At 57.5% G+C, this 15,488-nt stretch overlaps 1 protein-coding gene across 1 annotated transcript in view; it reads right to left on the minus strand.

Annotated features, from left to right (window-relative positions):
• Positions 1-12,142: 12,142 nt before the first annotated feature.
• The window catches only part of LOC122545557 (uncharacterized), a 123,095-nt gene continuing 119,749 nt past the window's right edge, over positions 12,143-15,488 (minus strand). Inside the window, exon 2 of the mRNA XM_087985760.1 lies at positions 12,143-15,488. This exon is cut by the window's right edge and continues 196 nt beyond it. Within this exon, the coding sequence (XP_087841886.1) occupies positions 12,283-15,429 (3,147 nt within the window). The 5' untranslated portion in view covers positions 15,430-15,488 and the 3' untranslated portion in view covers positions 12,143-12,282.

Below are 15,488 nucleotides of genomic sequence, written 5' to 3' on the forward strand. Positions count from 1 at the left end.
CAGAGAGAGAGAGACAGAGAGATAGTAACAGAGAGAGACAGAGAGATAGTAACAGAGAGAGTCAGAGAGATAGTAACAGAGAGACATAGAGATAGTAACAGAGAGAGAGTCAGAGAGATAGTAACAGAGAGAGAGAGTCAGAGAGATAGTAACAGAGAGAGAGACAGAGAGATAGTAACAGAGAGAGAGACTCAGATACATAGTAACAGAGAGAGAGAGAGTCAGAGAGATAGTAACAGAGAGAGAGTCAGAGAGATACTAACAGAGAGAGAGAGTCAGAGAGATAGTAACATAGAGAGAGACAGAGAGATAGTAACAGAGAGAGAGAGTCAGATAGATAGTAACAGAGAGAGAGAGTCAGAGAGATGGTAACAGAGAGAGACAGTCAGAGAGATAGTAACAGAGAGAGACAGTCAGAGAGATAGTAACAGAGAGAGAGAGTCAGAGATAGTCACAGAGAGAGAGACAGAGAGATAGTAACAGAGAGAGCGTCAGAGAGATAGTAACAGAGAGAGACAGGGAGAGTCAGAGAGATAGTAACAGAGAGAGAGTCAGTGAGATAGTAACAGAGAGAGAGAGAGTCAGAGAGATAGTAACAGAGAGTCAGAGAGATAGTAACAGAGAGAGAGAGAGACAGAGAGATAGTAACAGAGAGAGTCAGAGAGATAGTAACAGAGAGAGACAGAGAGATAGTAACAGAGAGAGTCAGAGAGATAGTAACAGAGAGAGAGAGTCAGAGAGACAGTAACAGAGAGAGAGACAGAGAGATAGTAACAGAGAGAGAGAGTCAGATAGATAGTAACAGAGAGAGAGAGAGTCAGAGAGATAGTAACAGAGAGAGAGAGAGAGTCAGAGAGATAGTAACATAGAGAGTCAGAGAGATAGTAACAGAGAGAGAGAGTCAGAGAGATAGTAACAGAGAGAGAGAGTCAGAGAGTTAGTAACAGAGAGAGAGTCAGAGAGATAGTAACAGAGAGAGTGAGTCAGAGAGATAGTAAGAGTGAGAGAGAGTCAGAGAGATAGTAACAGAGAGCGAGTCACAGAGATAGTAACAGAGAGAGAGTCAGAGAGATAGTAACAGAGAGAGAGACAGAGAGATAGTAACACAGATAGAGAGTCAGAGAGATAGTAACAGAGAGAGAGAGTCAGAGAGATGGTAACAGAGAGAGACAGTCAGAAAGATAGTAACAGAGAGAGACAGTCAGAGAGATAGTAACAGAGAGAGACAGTCAGAGAGATAGTAACAGAGAGAGAGAGTCAGAGAGATAGTCACAGAGAGAGAGACAGAGAGATAGTAACAGAGAGAGAGAGTCAGAGAGATAGTAACAGAGAGAGACAGGGAGAGTCAGAGAGATAGTAACAGAGAGAGTCAGAGAGATAGTAACAGAGAGAGAGTCAGTGAGATAGTAACAGAGAGAGAGTCAGAGAGATAGTAACAGAGAGAGAGAGAGTCAGAGAGATAGTAACAGAGAGAGTCAGAGAGATAGTAACAGAGAGAGAGACAGAGAGATAGTAACAGAGAGAGACAGAGAGATAGTAACAGAGAGAGTCAGAGAGATAGTAACAGAGAGAGACATAGAGATAGTAACAGAGAGAGAGACAGAGAGATAGTAACAGAGAGAGACAGAGAGATAGTAACAGAGAGAGTCAGAGAGATAGTAACAGAGAGAGACAGAGAGATAGTAACAGAGAGAGAGAGAGTCAGAGAGATAGTAACAGAGAGAGTCAGAGAGATAGTAACAGAGAGAGAGTCAGAGAGATAGTAACAGAGAGAGAGTCAGAGAGATAGTAACAGAGAGAGAGACAGAGAGATAGTAACAAAGAGAGAGAGTCAGATAGATAGTAACAGAGAGAGAGAGAGTCAGAGAGATAGTAACAGAGAGAGAGTCAGAGAGATACTAACAGAGAGAGAGAGTCAGAGAGATAGTAACAGAGAGAGAGTCAGAGAGATACTAACAGAGAGAGAGAGTCAGAGAGATAGTAACATAGAGAGGGACGGAGAGATAGTAACAGAGAGAGAGAGTCAGATAGATAGTAACAGAGAGAGAGAGTCAGAGAGATGGTAACAGAGAGAGACAGAGAGATAGTAACAGAGAGAGAGAGTCAGAGAGATAGTCACTGAGAGAGAGACAGAGAGATAGTAACAGAGAGAGCGTCAGAGAGATAGTAACAGAGAGAGACAGGGAGAGTTAGAGAGATAGTAACAGAGAGAGAGTCAGTGAGATAGTAACAGAGAGAGAGAGAGTCAGAGAGATAGTAACAGAGAGAGTCAGAGAGATAGTAACAGAGAGAGAGAGACAGAGAGATAGTAACAGAGAGAGAGAGTCAGAGAGATAGTAACAGAGAGAGACAGAGAGATAGTAACAGAGAGAGAGACAGAGAGATAGTAACAGAGAGAGACAGAGAGATAGTAACAGAGAGAGTCAGAGAGATAGTAACAGAGAGACATAGAGATAGTAACAGAGAGAGAGTCAGAGAGATAGTAACAGAGAGAGAGAGTCAGAGAGATAGTAACAGAGAGAGAGACAGAGAGATAGTAACAGAGAGAGAGAGTCAGATAGATAGTAACAGAGAGAGAGAGAGTCAGAGAGATAGTAACAGAGAGAGAGTCAGAGAGATACTAACAGAGAGAGAGAGTCAGAGAGATAGTAACATAGAGAGAGACAGAGAGATAGTAACAGAGAGAGAGAGTCAGATAGATAGTAACAGAGAGAGAGAGTCAGAGAGATGGTAACAGAGAGAGACAGTCAGAGAGATAGTAACAGAGAGAGACAGTCAGAGAGATAGTAACAGAGAGAGAGAGTCAGAGATAGTCACAGAGAGAGCGTCAGAGAGATAGTAACAGAGAGAGACAGGGAGAGTCAGAGAGATAGTAACAGAGAGAGAGTCAGTGAGATAGTAACAGAGAGAGAGAGAGTCAGAGAGATAGTAACAGAGTCAGAGAGATAGTAACAGAGAGAGAGAGAGACAGAGAGATAGTAACAGAGAGAGAGAGTCAGAGAGATAGTAACAGAGAGAGACAGAGAGATAGTAACAGAGAGAGTCAGAGAGATAGTAACAGAGAGAGAGAGTCAGAGAGATAGTAACAGAGAGAGAGACAGAGAGATAGTAACAGAGAGAGAGAGTCAGAGAGATAGTAACAGAGAGAGAGTCAGAGAGATAGTAACAGAGAGAGAGAGAGTCAGAGAGATAGTAACAGAGAGAGAGAGAGTCAGAGAGATACTAACAGAGAGAGAGAGTCAGAGAGATAGTAACATAGAGAGAGACAGAGAGATAGTAACAGAGAGAGAGAGTCAGAGAGATAGTAACAGAGAGAGAGAGTCAGAGAGATAGTAACATAGAGAGAGACAGAGAGATAGTAACAGAGAGAGAGAGTCAGAGAGATAGTAACAGAGAGAGAGAGAGTCAGACAGGTAGTAACAGAGAGAGAGAGAGTCAGAGAGATGGTAACAGAGAGAGAGAGTCAGAGAGATCGTAACAGAGAGAGAGTCAAAGAGATAGTAAGAGAGAGAGAGCAACACAGAGAGAGAGAGAGCGAGATAGAGTGTGAGACAGAGAGAGAGAGAGAGAGACAGAGAGTGGGAGAGACAGAGAGAGAGATAGACAAACAGAGAGAAGGGGAGAGAGAAGTCAGAGACACAGAGATAGAGAGACGTAGAGGGAGAGACGGAGAGAGAGAGACGGAGAGAGAGAGACGGAGAGAAAGAGAGAGACAGAGAGGGAGTAGAGAGAGAGAAGTAAAGAAAGTGGAGAGAGAGAGAGAGAGAGAAGGAGAGAGGGATACAGAGAGAGAGAGAGACAGAGAGACGGAGACATTCAAAAAACATTTATCGAAGGCACCTTTTCTCGTAGGAAACGTGGTGCAGTTAAAAGACAGAAGACGTCCCAGGGTGATCCAGAGCCGAAAGGAGCAGTTCACCAGAGCCTCAGAGTGGTTTCGAAATTAAGTCGACGTAACTTTTAATAAGTGTTTTATTGGAACAGTACATGGTTATTAAGGATAACAATCAGTTAGTAGAAAATGGGGTGGGGGGGGCGGCGTTCGAGTTGTGAATAATTGCCATTTAATGTTCACTCGTAGAATTAAGGATGCTGGTTTCTTTAAAAAGAGCGAAATTTGGAGCCCTCTCTTCCCCTCGTACGTTCACGGATTAGGTGGCGAGGTCAGATTTTCTGGGGGGTTTGGCCGGCGGCGAAGCTGGTCCTGGACGAAGAGGTGTTGGGACGAGACCCTGGAGGGCTCACTCAGGACCGCATCTGTTCCAGCTCGGCAAGCCTCGCCGCTCCGCGACACCTGCGGCGTCGATGGCCCCGGAGGGGCGAATTCCCGCCTCAGAGACGTTGGGATGAAACCCTGGAGAGGTCACTTAGAACTGAGCCCAGCAGGTCTCATAGCTCCAAGAAGATGGCCATAGGTCCAATCTATTCGATTAACTTGGAGTGAAGAGTGTGTGTCAGTTCTGGAGGAAGAAATGTTGGGATTGAATCCTGAAGAGCTTACCGGGAACTGTGTATATTCAAATGCAGCGTGGCTCCATGAAAATAATATCTGAGCAGTTCCAAACTTAGTTGAAATACCTTGCAGTGAAGACGTTATGTCAGTCCCAAACCAAGACACGCTGGGGCAAAACCCTGAAGAGCTTACTGGACATTCAGAACACCAACGCTCAGCAGCCTTCCGATTCCAGGCAAGAAGGTCCAATTGATTCGGAGCGACAAATTCTTATCAGTCCCGAACTAAGAAACGTTGGGATAAAACCCTGAAGAGCTTGCCGAGAGCTGTGTCTATTCAAACGCAGCAGTCTCGAGCCTCCGTGGAGCTGATATCTGAGCAGTTCCAGTCTAGTTGATGACCTTCACGTCACTCCGAACCCACAACACGCCAGGACGAAACCCTGAAGAGATCACTGTGGACTGAGTACGCCCAGCCTCGGGTCCAGGGTAGGGAATATACCAGGCTCCTGCCACTTGCTCTGGCAGCTCGCCCCACACATGCACCGCCCTCTGTGGGAAAACAGTTGCCCCCCACACGCCCTCTCCCCTACGCCCCCTCTAGATCTGGACTCCCTCGACCCTTTGGGTGTGGATGGGTGGGGGAAGACCTTGTCTTCCCCCACCCACCTCGTGATTTTATAAGCCGCGGTAAGGTCACCCCCTCGGCTTCCGACGCTCCAAGGAAAAGAGCCCCTGGTCTATCCCAACCGCTCCCTGTAGCTCCGATGCCACCACTTCCCGAAGCCTTTCCCGACTGGGTCGGGGAGAGACCGGAATTGAAGGGTGGGGGGGGGATATTCCCCAAAGGGGTGGGGGCTCCACCCTTCGCGGCTCCATGCACCCCTGACCCCAAGAACGACACCAGGAGCGAAAAGCCCCCCCTCCGCGGCCGTCTCCAGGGAAGCCCTCACCGCCCCTCCCCCACGCTCTCCCCCAAAGAAAAAAAAACACGCACACCTCCCCTTTCCAGGAGATCTCACCCCCCCGGTGGCCAGAGAGTGCCACTGCAGCGTGACTGTTGACATAGGATTATCTGATGGTAGGGACGGGGGCGATGAGGAGGAGGAGGGGGAGGGTTTTGAGGACCGGGGGTGGGGGGGGGTTGAGGCAAAGGTCCACGGGGAGGTCCAGAGGCGAGATTCGGACCCAGCCTCGCACGGGAGGCTACGCAAGTGCACCTGCGGACAGAAAAACAGAGGTGTGAGTCGGGAGGAGGGATTGGGAGGAGGGTTGGAGGTGGGTCGATATGACGTTGGGGGGAGGGGTGCCCCACCACCCTCCCCCTCTTGCCCTCGCACCCTCAACGACACTGGAGGGAGGGAGGAGGGTAATGGCCAACGATTCAAGATGGCGGCTTAGTCCCAACCCCCCCCCCCCACTAACCCAGAGACGGAGGGAATGGAGAAGGGGCGGGATCTCTCTATCCCTCCCTCCCTATCTCCCTCACCCTCCTACACTCCTCACCCTCCTGTTCCAATCCCTCCCTCCCTATCTCCCTCACCCTCCTACACCCCTCACCCTCCTGTTCCAATCTCTCCCTCCCTATCTCCCTCACCCTCCTACACACCTCACCCTCCTGTTCCAATCCCTCCCTCCCTATTTCCCTCACCCTCCTACACTCCTCACCCTCCTGTTCCAATCCCTCCCTCCCTATCTCCCTCACCCTCCTACACTCCTCACCCTCCTGTTCCAATCCCTCCCTCCCTATCTCCCTCACCCTCCTACACTCCTCACCCTCCTGTTCCAATCCCTCCCTCCCTATCTCCCTCACCCTCCTACACTCCTCACCCTACTGTTCCAATCCCTCCCTCCCTAGCTCCCTCACCCTCCTACACTCCTCACCTTCCTGTTCCAATCCCTCCCTCCCTATCTCCCTCACCCTCCTACACTCCTCACCCTCCTGTTCCAATCCCTCCCTCCCTATCTCCCTCACCCTCCTACGCTCCTCACCCTCCTGTTCCAATCCCTCCCTCCCTATCTCCCTCACCCTCCTACGCTCCTCACCCTCCTGTTCCAATCCCTCCCTCCCTATCTCCCTCACCCTCCTACACTCCTCACCCTCCTGTTCCAATCCCTCCCTCCCTATCTCCCTCACCCTCCTACACTCCTCACCCTCCTGTTCCAATCCCTCCCTCCCTATCTCCCTCACCCTCCTACACTCCTCACCCTCCTGTTCCAATCCATCCCTCCCTATCTCCCTCACCCTCCTACACTCCTCACCCTCCTGTTCCAATCCATCCCTCCCTATCTCCCTCACCCTCCTACACTCCTCACCCTCCTGTTCCAATCCCTCCCTCCCTATCTCCCTCACCCTCCTACACTCCTCACCCTCCTGTTCCAATCCCTCCCTCCCTATCTCCCTCACCCTCCTACACTCCTCACCCTCCTGTTCCAATCCCTCCCTCCCTATCTCCCTCACCCTCCTACACCCCTCACCCTCCTGTTCCAATCCCTCCCTCCCTATCTCCCTCACCTCCTACACCCCTCACCCTCCTGTTCCAATCCCTCCCTCCCTATCTCCCTCACCTCCTACACTCCTCACCCTCCTGTTCCAATCCCTCCCTCCCTATCTCCCTCACCCTCCTACACTCCTCACCCTCCTGTTCCAATCCCTCCCTCCCTATCTCCCTCACCCTCCTGTTCCAATCCCTCCCTATCTCCCTCACCCTCCTGTTCCAAACCCTATCTCCGTCGCGTCATCCTCACGCCCCTCCGGGAACCCCTCCCCCCTTCCGCGATCCCCGTCGGCGGGGTGGGGATGGTAGCGAGGCCCGCCCGCCCTCCCTCGAAAAATCCTCCCTTGCGCTCCCCACTCACCGGTTTGTGACCCGGCCCCGCTCTGACTGCGTTTGGCGCAAGTTGGGATGAGGCCGTGTATATGCGAATGCAGAACGTGCAAAACAAAAAGGGGAAGGTTTCGAGATCTGGGGGGGGTGGAAAAAAAGCATTCGCTGACCTTCCCGAGCATCTCAGGGCTCCTCCCCGAGAGCGTCCCCGCCCACGCCCTTCGTCCCTCTTTCCTGTGCCCTCCCCCAGTGGGGCCAGCTGCTCCGCCTGGAGAGACGTCGCGAGAGCGTGCGGACCAGGCGGTGCAGGCGGGCTTCGGCGGGCGCGTAGTCCGTGCTCAGCTCGCGCCAGGAGATCTCGATGTTGCCGGTGTACCAGAAGACCCAGCCAATAAGGCTGAGGAAGAGGACGATGGCGCCGCTGTAGATGAGCAGGTCCCCGTAGTCTCGGCCCCCCCGCTGCAGTTTGCCGAACACCCCGACCAGAAGCGAGAGCAGGCCCACCACATCCAGGCAGAGCGCCAGGCCCAGGGCGTAGGGGCACCGGCTCAGTCCCCCTACACCCATCCTCGCCCCTCCGCCTCACTCACCCTCTCCCCTCCCCCTGGCTGCGCACTCTATCCCTCCTGCCACACACTCACTCTCTCTCTCTCTCTCTCTCTCTCTCCTCCGGCTGCGCTCTCTATCTCTCCTCCCCTCCCCACTCTCTCCCCTTCCCGCTCACTCTCTCTTCACGCCCATCTCCCCTCCCTCCCTCCCTCTTTCCCCCTCCCTCCCGCACCTGGTCCCTCCCTCTTTGCCTCTCAGTTCTTTCTCTGTCCCTCTCACTCACACTCGCTATCTCACATTCACTCTCTCTCTCACTCTCCTGCTCTGCCTGTCGCTCACTCTCTCTCTGGATATATGGCCCTTTATCACTCTCCAATCTTCTGTCCCTTTGACTCTCTCTCCCTCACTTCCTCGAACTCTTGTTAATAACTCCCTCTCTCTCTCTCTGTCTGTCTCCCTCTTTCTCCCTCTGTCTGTCTCCCTCTCTCTCCCTCTATCTGTCTCTCTCTCCCTCTGTCTGTCTCTCTCTCTCTCCCTCTGTCTGTCTCCCTCTCCCTCTGTCTGTCTCCCTCTCCCTCTGTCTGTCTCTCTCTCTCTCCCTCTGTCTGTCTCTCTCTCTCCCTCTGTCTGTCTCCCTCTCTCTCCCTCTCTCTCCCTCTGTCTGTCTCTCTCTCACTCCCTCTGTCTGTCTCTCTCTCACTCTCTCTGTCTTACTCCCTCTCTCCCTCTGTCTGTCTCCCTCTCTCTCCCTCTGTCTGTCTGTCTCTCTCTCTCTGTCTGTCTGTCTCTCTCTCCCTCTGTCTGTCTCCCTCTCTCTCCCTCTGTCTGTCTGTCTCTCCCTCTGTCTGTCTCTTTCCCTCCCTGTCTCTCTCTCCCTCTGTTTCTCTCTCCCTCTCTCTCCCTCTGTTTCTCTCTCCCTCTGTCTCTCCCTCTGTCTGTCTCCCTCTCTCCCTCTGTCTGTCTCCCTCTCTCTCCCTCTGTCTGTCTCCCTCTCTCTCCCTCTGTCGCTCTCTCCCTCAGTTTTTCTCTCTCTCCCTGCTGTGTCTCACTCGGTTTTTCTGTCTCTCTCCCTGCGTCTTTCCCTGTCTCTCTCTCTCGCCCACTCTCTGTCTCTCTACACGTCTCTCTCTCTCTCCGTGTCTCTTTCCCGCTCTCTCCCTCCCTCCCTCAGTCTCTCAGTTTCCTTACGCGTCTCACTCTCTCTCTCCCTCACTCTCTGTTTCCCTACGCGTCTCTCTCTCTGCCTCTCCCCAGCGCTCTCCCTGCCACGGTCTCTTCAGGAGAGACCATGTGCAGGCCCTGCAACAGCTCAGAGACTGAGCGGGCACTCCCTCAGGGACTGAACTCTGATCAGAGAGTCCTGCAGAACCAGACCGACAGGTTCCCTGGCCCTGGCACAGGCTGATGGGAACGGGAAAGGGTGGAGCAGAGAAAGGAGGGAACGACGGCCTGAGTTTCAGGATAACCAGAGAGAGAGAGAGAGAGAGAGACACTCCCTCCCTCCCGGTGCCCAGTACTGAGGGAGGGCCGCACTGTCGGAGGGAGATGGATATACTCTAGGACTAGAGCTCCATAATCCAGGCCCACACTCCCTCCCTCCCTCCCTCCCGGTGCCCAGTACTGAGGGAGGGCCGCACTGTCGGAGGGAGATAGATATACTCTAGGCCTTGAGCTCCATAATCCAGGCCCACACTCCCTCCCGGTGCTCAGTACTGAGGGAGGGCCGCACTGTCGGAGGGAGATGGATATACTCTAGGCCTTGAGCTCCATAATCCAGGCCCACACTCCCTCCCTCCCGGTGCCCAGTACTGAGGGAGTGCCGCACTGTCGGAGGGAGATGGATATACTCTAGGCCTTGAGCTCCATAATCCAGGCCCACCCTCCCTCCCCCCCGGTGCCCAGTACTGAGGGAGTGCCGCACTGTCGGAGGGAGGTGGATATACTCTAGGACTTGAGCTCCATAATCCAGGCCCACACTCCCTCCCTCCCGGTGCCCAGTACTGAGGGAGTGCCGCACTGTCGGAGGGAGATGGATATACTCTAGGCCTTGAGCTCCATAATCCAGGCCCACACTCCCTCCCTCCCTCCCGGTGCCCATTACTGAGGGAGGGCCGCACTGTCGGAGGGACATGGATATACTCTAGGCCTTGAGCTCCATAATCCAGGCCCACACTCCCTCCCTCCCTCCCCCCCGGTGCCCAGTACTGAGGGAGGGCCGCACTGTCGGAGGGAGATGGATATACTCTAGGCCTTGAGCTCCATAATCCAGGCCCACACTCCCTCCCTCCCGGTGCCCAGTACTGAGGGAGTGCCGTACTGTCGGAGGGAGATGGATATCCTCTCGGACTAGAGCTCCATAATCCAGGCCCACACTCCCTCCCACCCTCCCTCCCGGTGCCCAGTACTGAGGGAGCGCCGCACTGTCGGAGGGAGATGGATATACTCTATGCCTTGAGCTCCATAATTCAGGCCCACACTCCCTCACTCCCTCCCGGTGCCCAGTACTGAGGGAGTGCCGCACTGTCGGTGGGAGATGGATATACTCTAGGCCTTGAGCTCCATAATCCAGGCCCACACTCCCTCCCTCCCGGTGCCCAGTACTGAGGGAGTGCCGCACTGTCGGAGGGAGATGGATATACTCTAGGCCTTGAGCTCCATAATCCAGGCCCACCCTCCCTCCCCCCCCCTGTGCCCAGTACTGAGGGAGTGCCGCACTGTCGGAGGGAGGTGGATATACTCTAGGACTTGAGCTCCATAATCCAGGCCCACACTCCCTCCCTCCCGGTGCCCAGTACTGAGGGAGTGCCGCACTGTCGGAGGGAGATGGATATACTCTAGGCCTTGAGCTCCATAATCCAGGCCCACACTCCCTCCCTCCCTCCCGGTGCCCATTACTGAGGGAGGGCCGCACTGTCGGAGGGACATGGATATACTCTAGGCCTTGAGCTCCATAATCCAGGCCCACACTCCCTCCCTCCCTCCCGGTGCCCAGTACTGAGGGAGTGCCGCACTGTCGGAGGGAGATGGATATACTCTAGGCCTTGAGCTCCATAATCCAGGCCCACACTCCCTCCCTCCCGGTGCCCAGTACTGAGGGAGGGCCGCACTGTCGGAGGGACATGGATATACTCTAGGCCTTGAGCTCCATAATCCAGGCCCACACTCCCTCCGTCCCTCCCTCCCTCCCGGTGCCCAGTACTGAGGGAGTGCCACACTGTCAGAGGGAGATGGATATACTGTCGGCCTTGAGCACCATAATCCAGGCCCACACTACCTCCCTCCCTCCCTCCCGGTGCCCAGTACTGAGGGAGGGCCGCACTGTCAGGGGGAGATGGATATACTCTAGGCCTTGAGCTCCATAATCCAGGCCCACACTCCCTCCCTCCCTCCCGATGCCCAGTACTGAGGGATGGCCGCACTGTCGGAGGGAGATGGATATACTCTAGGCCTTGAGCTCCATAATCCAGGCCCACACTCCCTCCCTCCCGGTTCCCAGTACTGAGGGAGTGCCGTACTGTCGGAGGGAGATGGATATACTCTAGGCCTTGAGCTCCATAATCCAGGCCCACACTCCCTCTCTCCCTATCTCACTAACCCACCTGACAGGAGGCCATTCAGCCCCTCCCTCCCCCCTCCAGCCTGTTACACACAGGGACAGGAGGCCATTCAGCCCCTCCCTCCGCCCTCCAGCCTGTTACACACAGGAACAGGAGGCCATTCAGTCCCTGCCTCCTCCAGCCTGTTACACACAGGAACAGGAGGCCATTCAGCCCCTCCCTCCGCCCTCCAGCCTGTTACACACAGGGACAAGAGGCCATTCAGTCCCTGCCTCCTCCAGCCTGTTACACACAGGAACAGGAGGCCATTCAGCCCCTCCCTCTCCAGCCCGTTACACACAGGGACAGGAGGAACTGTGATGCACACCGATGTCAAAGCGAATGAGAAACGAGAGGAGGCATGGAGGAGTCAGTGACAGGCTTTATTCAGAGACTAAGCGTTTGTACAGCAAAGGGTCAAGTTGACATCGATATTTTACACAGCAAGAGGTCATCATCGCAATGGGGGAGGGAGGGAGGGAGGAGGAGGGGGAGAGAGAGAGTGGGGTAGGGAGAGGGGGAAGGAGGGGAGGGAGGGGGAGGGAAGGGGAGAGAGAGAAAGGCGGAGAGAGGGGGGGGAACGAGACAGGGAGGGAGGGGGGAACGAGAGAGAGAGAAGGAGAGGGGGAACGAAAGAAAGAGAGGGAGGGAGGGAGGGAGGGAAAGAAAGACAGAGAGGGGGAGAGAAAGAGAGAGAGGGAACGAGGGGTAAGGGGGGAAGGGGATGGAAGTCGAGAATGTGGGGGGTTGGGGGCGTGCTAGAAACGTTTCGGGAGGTGGGGAGGGAGGGAGAGGTGTGTTGGGGACATTGGAGGACCCAGCCTCCCCTCCCCCACCTCGCCCTGGTAGGGAGGGGCTCAGCGCGGGCAGCGCAGGGTGGGCTCCCCAGCGTGGAGTGGCAGGTGACAGGCCAGCTCCAGGGCCCGGGCGAAGGCCTGGGGGCAGTGGGGGCACCGGAAGGCGGGCGCCGTTCCCCCTTCGCCCCCAGGGGGCGGCAGCGGGCACCGGTGCCTCAGCAGCGCCACCAGCTGGGGGAAGGAGCGACGGCAGAGGGAGCAGTCGTACGGGAGGGGGACAGGCGCCCGGGGCTCTGTGTCACTTCGCGCCCACGGGTCACTTGGCGCTGGCTCCGGGGACCCCCGTCTCTTGTGGGGCGACCGGGGTTCAAGGGGCGATGGGTCTTGGGTTGACGAATATTGGGTCGTTGGCGATGGGTGTTGGGTCATTGACTGATTTTGAGTGGGCGATGGGTGTTGGGTTGGTGAATATTGGATCGTTGATGGATATTGGGTGGACGATGGGTGCTGGGTTGGCGTTGGGTGTTGGGTCATTGACTGATTTGGAGTGGGCGATGGGTGTTGGTTCGGTGAATAGTGGGTGGACGATGGATGTTGGGTACACGATGGGTGTTGGGTTGTCATTGTTGGCAGATATTGGGCTGGCGATGGATATTGGGTTGGCGCTGTTGGATACTGGGTTGGCGATGTGAGTTGGGTTGGCGTTGGTGGATACTGGGTTGGCGATGGGTGTTGGGTTGGCGCTGTTGGATATTGGGTTGGCGATGTGAGTTGGGTTGGCGTTGGTGGATACTGGGTTGGCGATGGGTGTTGGGTTGGCGCTGTTGGATACTGGGTTGGCGATGTGAGTTGGGTTGGCGTTGGTGGATACTGGGTTGGCGATGGGTGTTGGGTTGGCGTTGGTGGATACTGGGTTGGCGATGGGTGTTGGGTTGGCGTTGTTGGATACTGGGTTGGCGATGGGTGTTGGGTTGGCGTTGTTGGCGGATATTGGGTTGACGATGGGAGTTGAGTTGGCGTTGTTGGCGGATATTGGGTTGGCGATGGGTGTTGGGTTGGCGTTGTTGGCGGATATTGGGTTGACGATGGGTGTTGGGTTGGCGTTGTTGGCGGATATTGGGTTGGCGATGGGTGTTGGGTTGGTGTTGTTGGATAATGAGTTGGCGTCGGGAGTTGGGTCGGCGTCGGATATTGGGTTGGCGTCGGGAGTTGGGTTGACGATGGGTGTTGGGTTGACGATGGGTGTTGGGTTGGCGTTGTTGGCGGATATTGGGTTGGCGAGGGGCCCGGCTGGCCGGCGGCCCCTCCCCCGCCCCGACAGTTCCTGCGGCGGTGCCCCCGCAGCCCGGCGGGCGCCTTGAAGCAGCGGCCGCAGTCCGGGCAGGCGTGGGGGCGCAGCGGGCTGTGCGTGCGGCGGTGCCGGCCCAGCATGGAGGAGCGGGTGAAGCCTTTGCCGCAGGCCCCGCACACGTAGGGCCGCTCGCCGGTGTGGAGGCGGGCGTGCTGGTCCAGGTCGCGGCTGCTCTTGAAGGCCCGCGGGCAGTCCGGGCAGGGGTAGGGCGCCCGGTCGGAGTGGGAGCGGGCGTGGCGGGCCAGCTCGTAGGGGTAGCGGAAGGCCTTGCCGCACTCCGGGCACCGGTGACGGGGCGGGTCGGGCTGGTGGCGCCCCTGGTGCTTCAGGAGGTAGGAGGCCGTCTTGAAGGCCTTGCCACAGGAGGGGCAGGCGTAGGGGGTCTCCTGGGAGTGGGTGCGCAGGTGCTGCGCCAGGTAGTGCGGGCGCTTGAAGGACTTGTCGCACCGCGGGCACGGGTGGGGCGCGGCGTCGGTGTGGGTGAGCTGGTGGCGCAGCAGCTCGTAGGAGTTGACGAAGCCCTTGCCGCAGGCCGGGCACGGGTAGGGCCGCTCGCCGGTGTGGCTGCGCTGGTGCCGCAGGAGGTGGGAGGCCCGGCTGTAGCGGCGCCCGCACTCGCCGCAGGCGTAGCCGGGCGCCGGCCGCCCGTGCGAGGCCAGGTGGGCCTGCAGCTCGCCCGAGCGGGCGAAGACCCGCCGGCAGCGGGCGCAGGCGAAGGGGCCCTGCCCGGCGTGCCCCTGGAGGTGGTGACGGGCCAGCGCCCCCTCGTCGGCAAACGGCTTGCCGCAGACGGCGCACTTGATCCCCGGGGGCGGCGGCGGGGCCCGGGGCGCGTCTGGCGTCCCGGCGTCCCTCGGGCCTGGAAGCGGCGCCGACTCGACGGCGGCCGGGGCCTCCGGGGGCCGGGGGGGGGCGCCGGCGCCCCGCTGGTGCAGCCGCCGGTGCCGCCGCAGGGTGCCCGGGTCCCGGAAGGCCTTGCCGCACTCCCCGCAGGGGTAGGGCCGCTCGCCGGTGTGCCCGTAGGCGTGGCGCAGCAGGTGGGCCGAGCGGCTGTAGGCCTTGCCGCAGACGCCGCAGCGGAAGGGCCGGCGCCGGGGCGGGCCGTGGCGGGCCCGGAGGTGGCAGGCCAGCCCCTCCGGCCGGCCGAAGCGCTGGAGGCAGAGCGGGCACCGGTGCGGGCGCCGGGGATCGTGGATCAGCCGGTGGCGCGCCAGCTCGTAGCGCTCCTTGAAGGCCCGCCCGCAGTCGGGGCAGACGAAGGCCGGGGGCCGCTCGTGGCGCCGCCGGTGCTTCTGGAGGTACCAGGGGGTGGCGAAACGCTTGGGGCACAGCGGGCAGCGGTAGGGCCGGCTCTCGTCCTCCTCCTCCCCCGGCGAGGGGGGCTCCGCGGGTCCGGCGGACGAAGTCGAAACCGTCCCGTCCTCCCCGCAGCGGTGCCTCTGGAGGCGCCAGGGGCTGGCGAAACGCTCGGGGCACAGCGGGCAGCGGTAGGGCCGGCTCTCGTCCTCCCCCTCCCCCTCCTCCTCCTCCTCCTCCTCCTCTCCCGGCGAGGGGGGCCCCGCGGGTCCGGCGGACGAAGCCGAAACCGTCCCGTCCTCCCCGCAGCGGTGCCCGGCCAGCACCCGGAAATAGCCGAAGACCCGGCCGCAGCGGGAGCAGATGAAGGGGGTGCGGGGCGGGTGCCGGGCGCGGTGGCGGTAGAAAGGCCAGGCCCGGGCGAAACGGCGCCCACAGTCGGGGCATCGGAGCGGTGCCAGGCCCGGGTGGGCTGCCAGCTTCCTCTTCCTCCTCCGCCCTCTCTCTGCGGTCTCGCCGTCTTCATCCTCCTCTCCCACCGTCCGCGCGGAGGTCGACATCTTCTGCACCCCCCCCTACCCCCGGTCCCCGCTCTCTCTCTCTCTCTCTACGCGGCCTT

The sequence above is a fragment of the Chiloscyllium plagiosum genome, unplaced genomic scaffold (assembly GCF_037043375.1).
Source record: "Chiloscyllium plagiosum isolate Xiang-an unplaced genomic scaffold, Cpla_swu_hap1 HiC_scaffold_232, whole genome shotgun sequence".
In the NCBI taxonomy this organism is placed as follows: Eukaryota; Metazoa; Chordata; class Chondrichthyes; order Orectolobiformes; family Hemiscylliidae; genus Chiloscyllium; species Chiloscyllium plagiosum.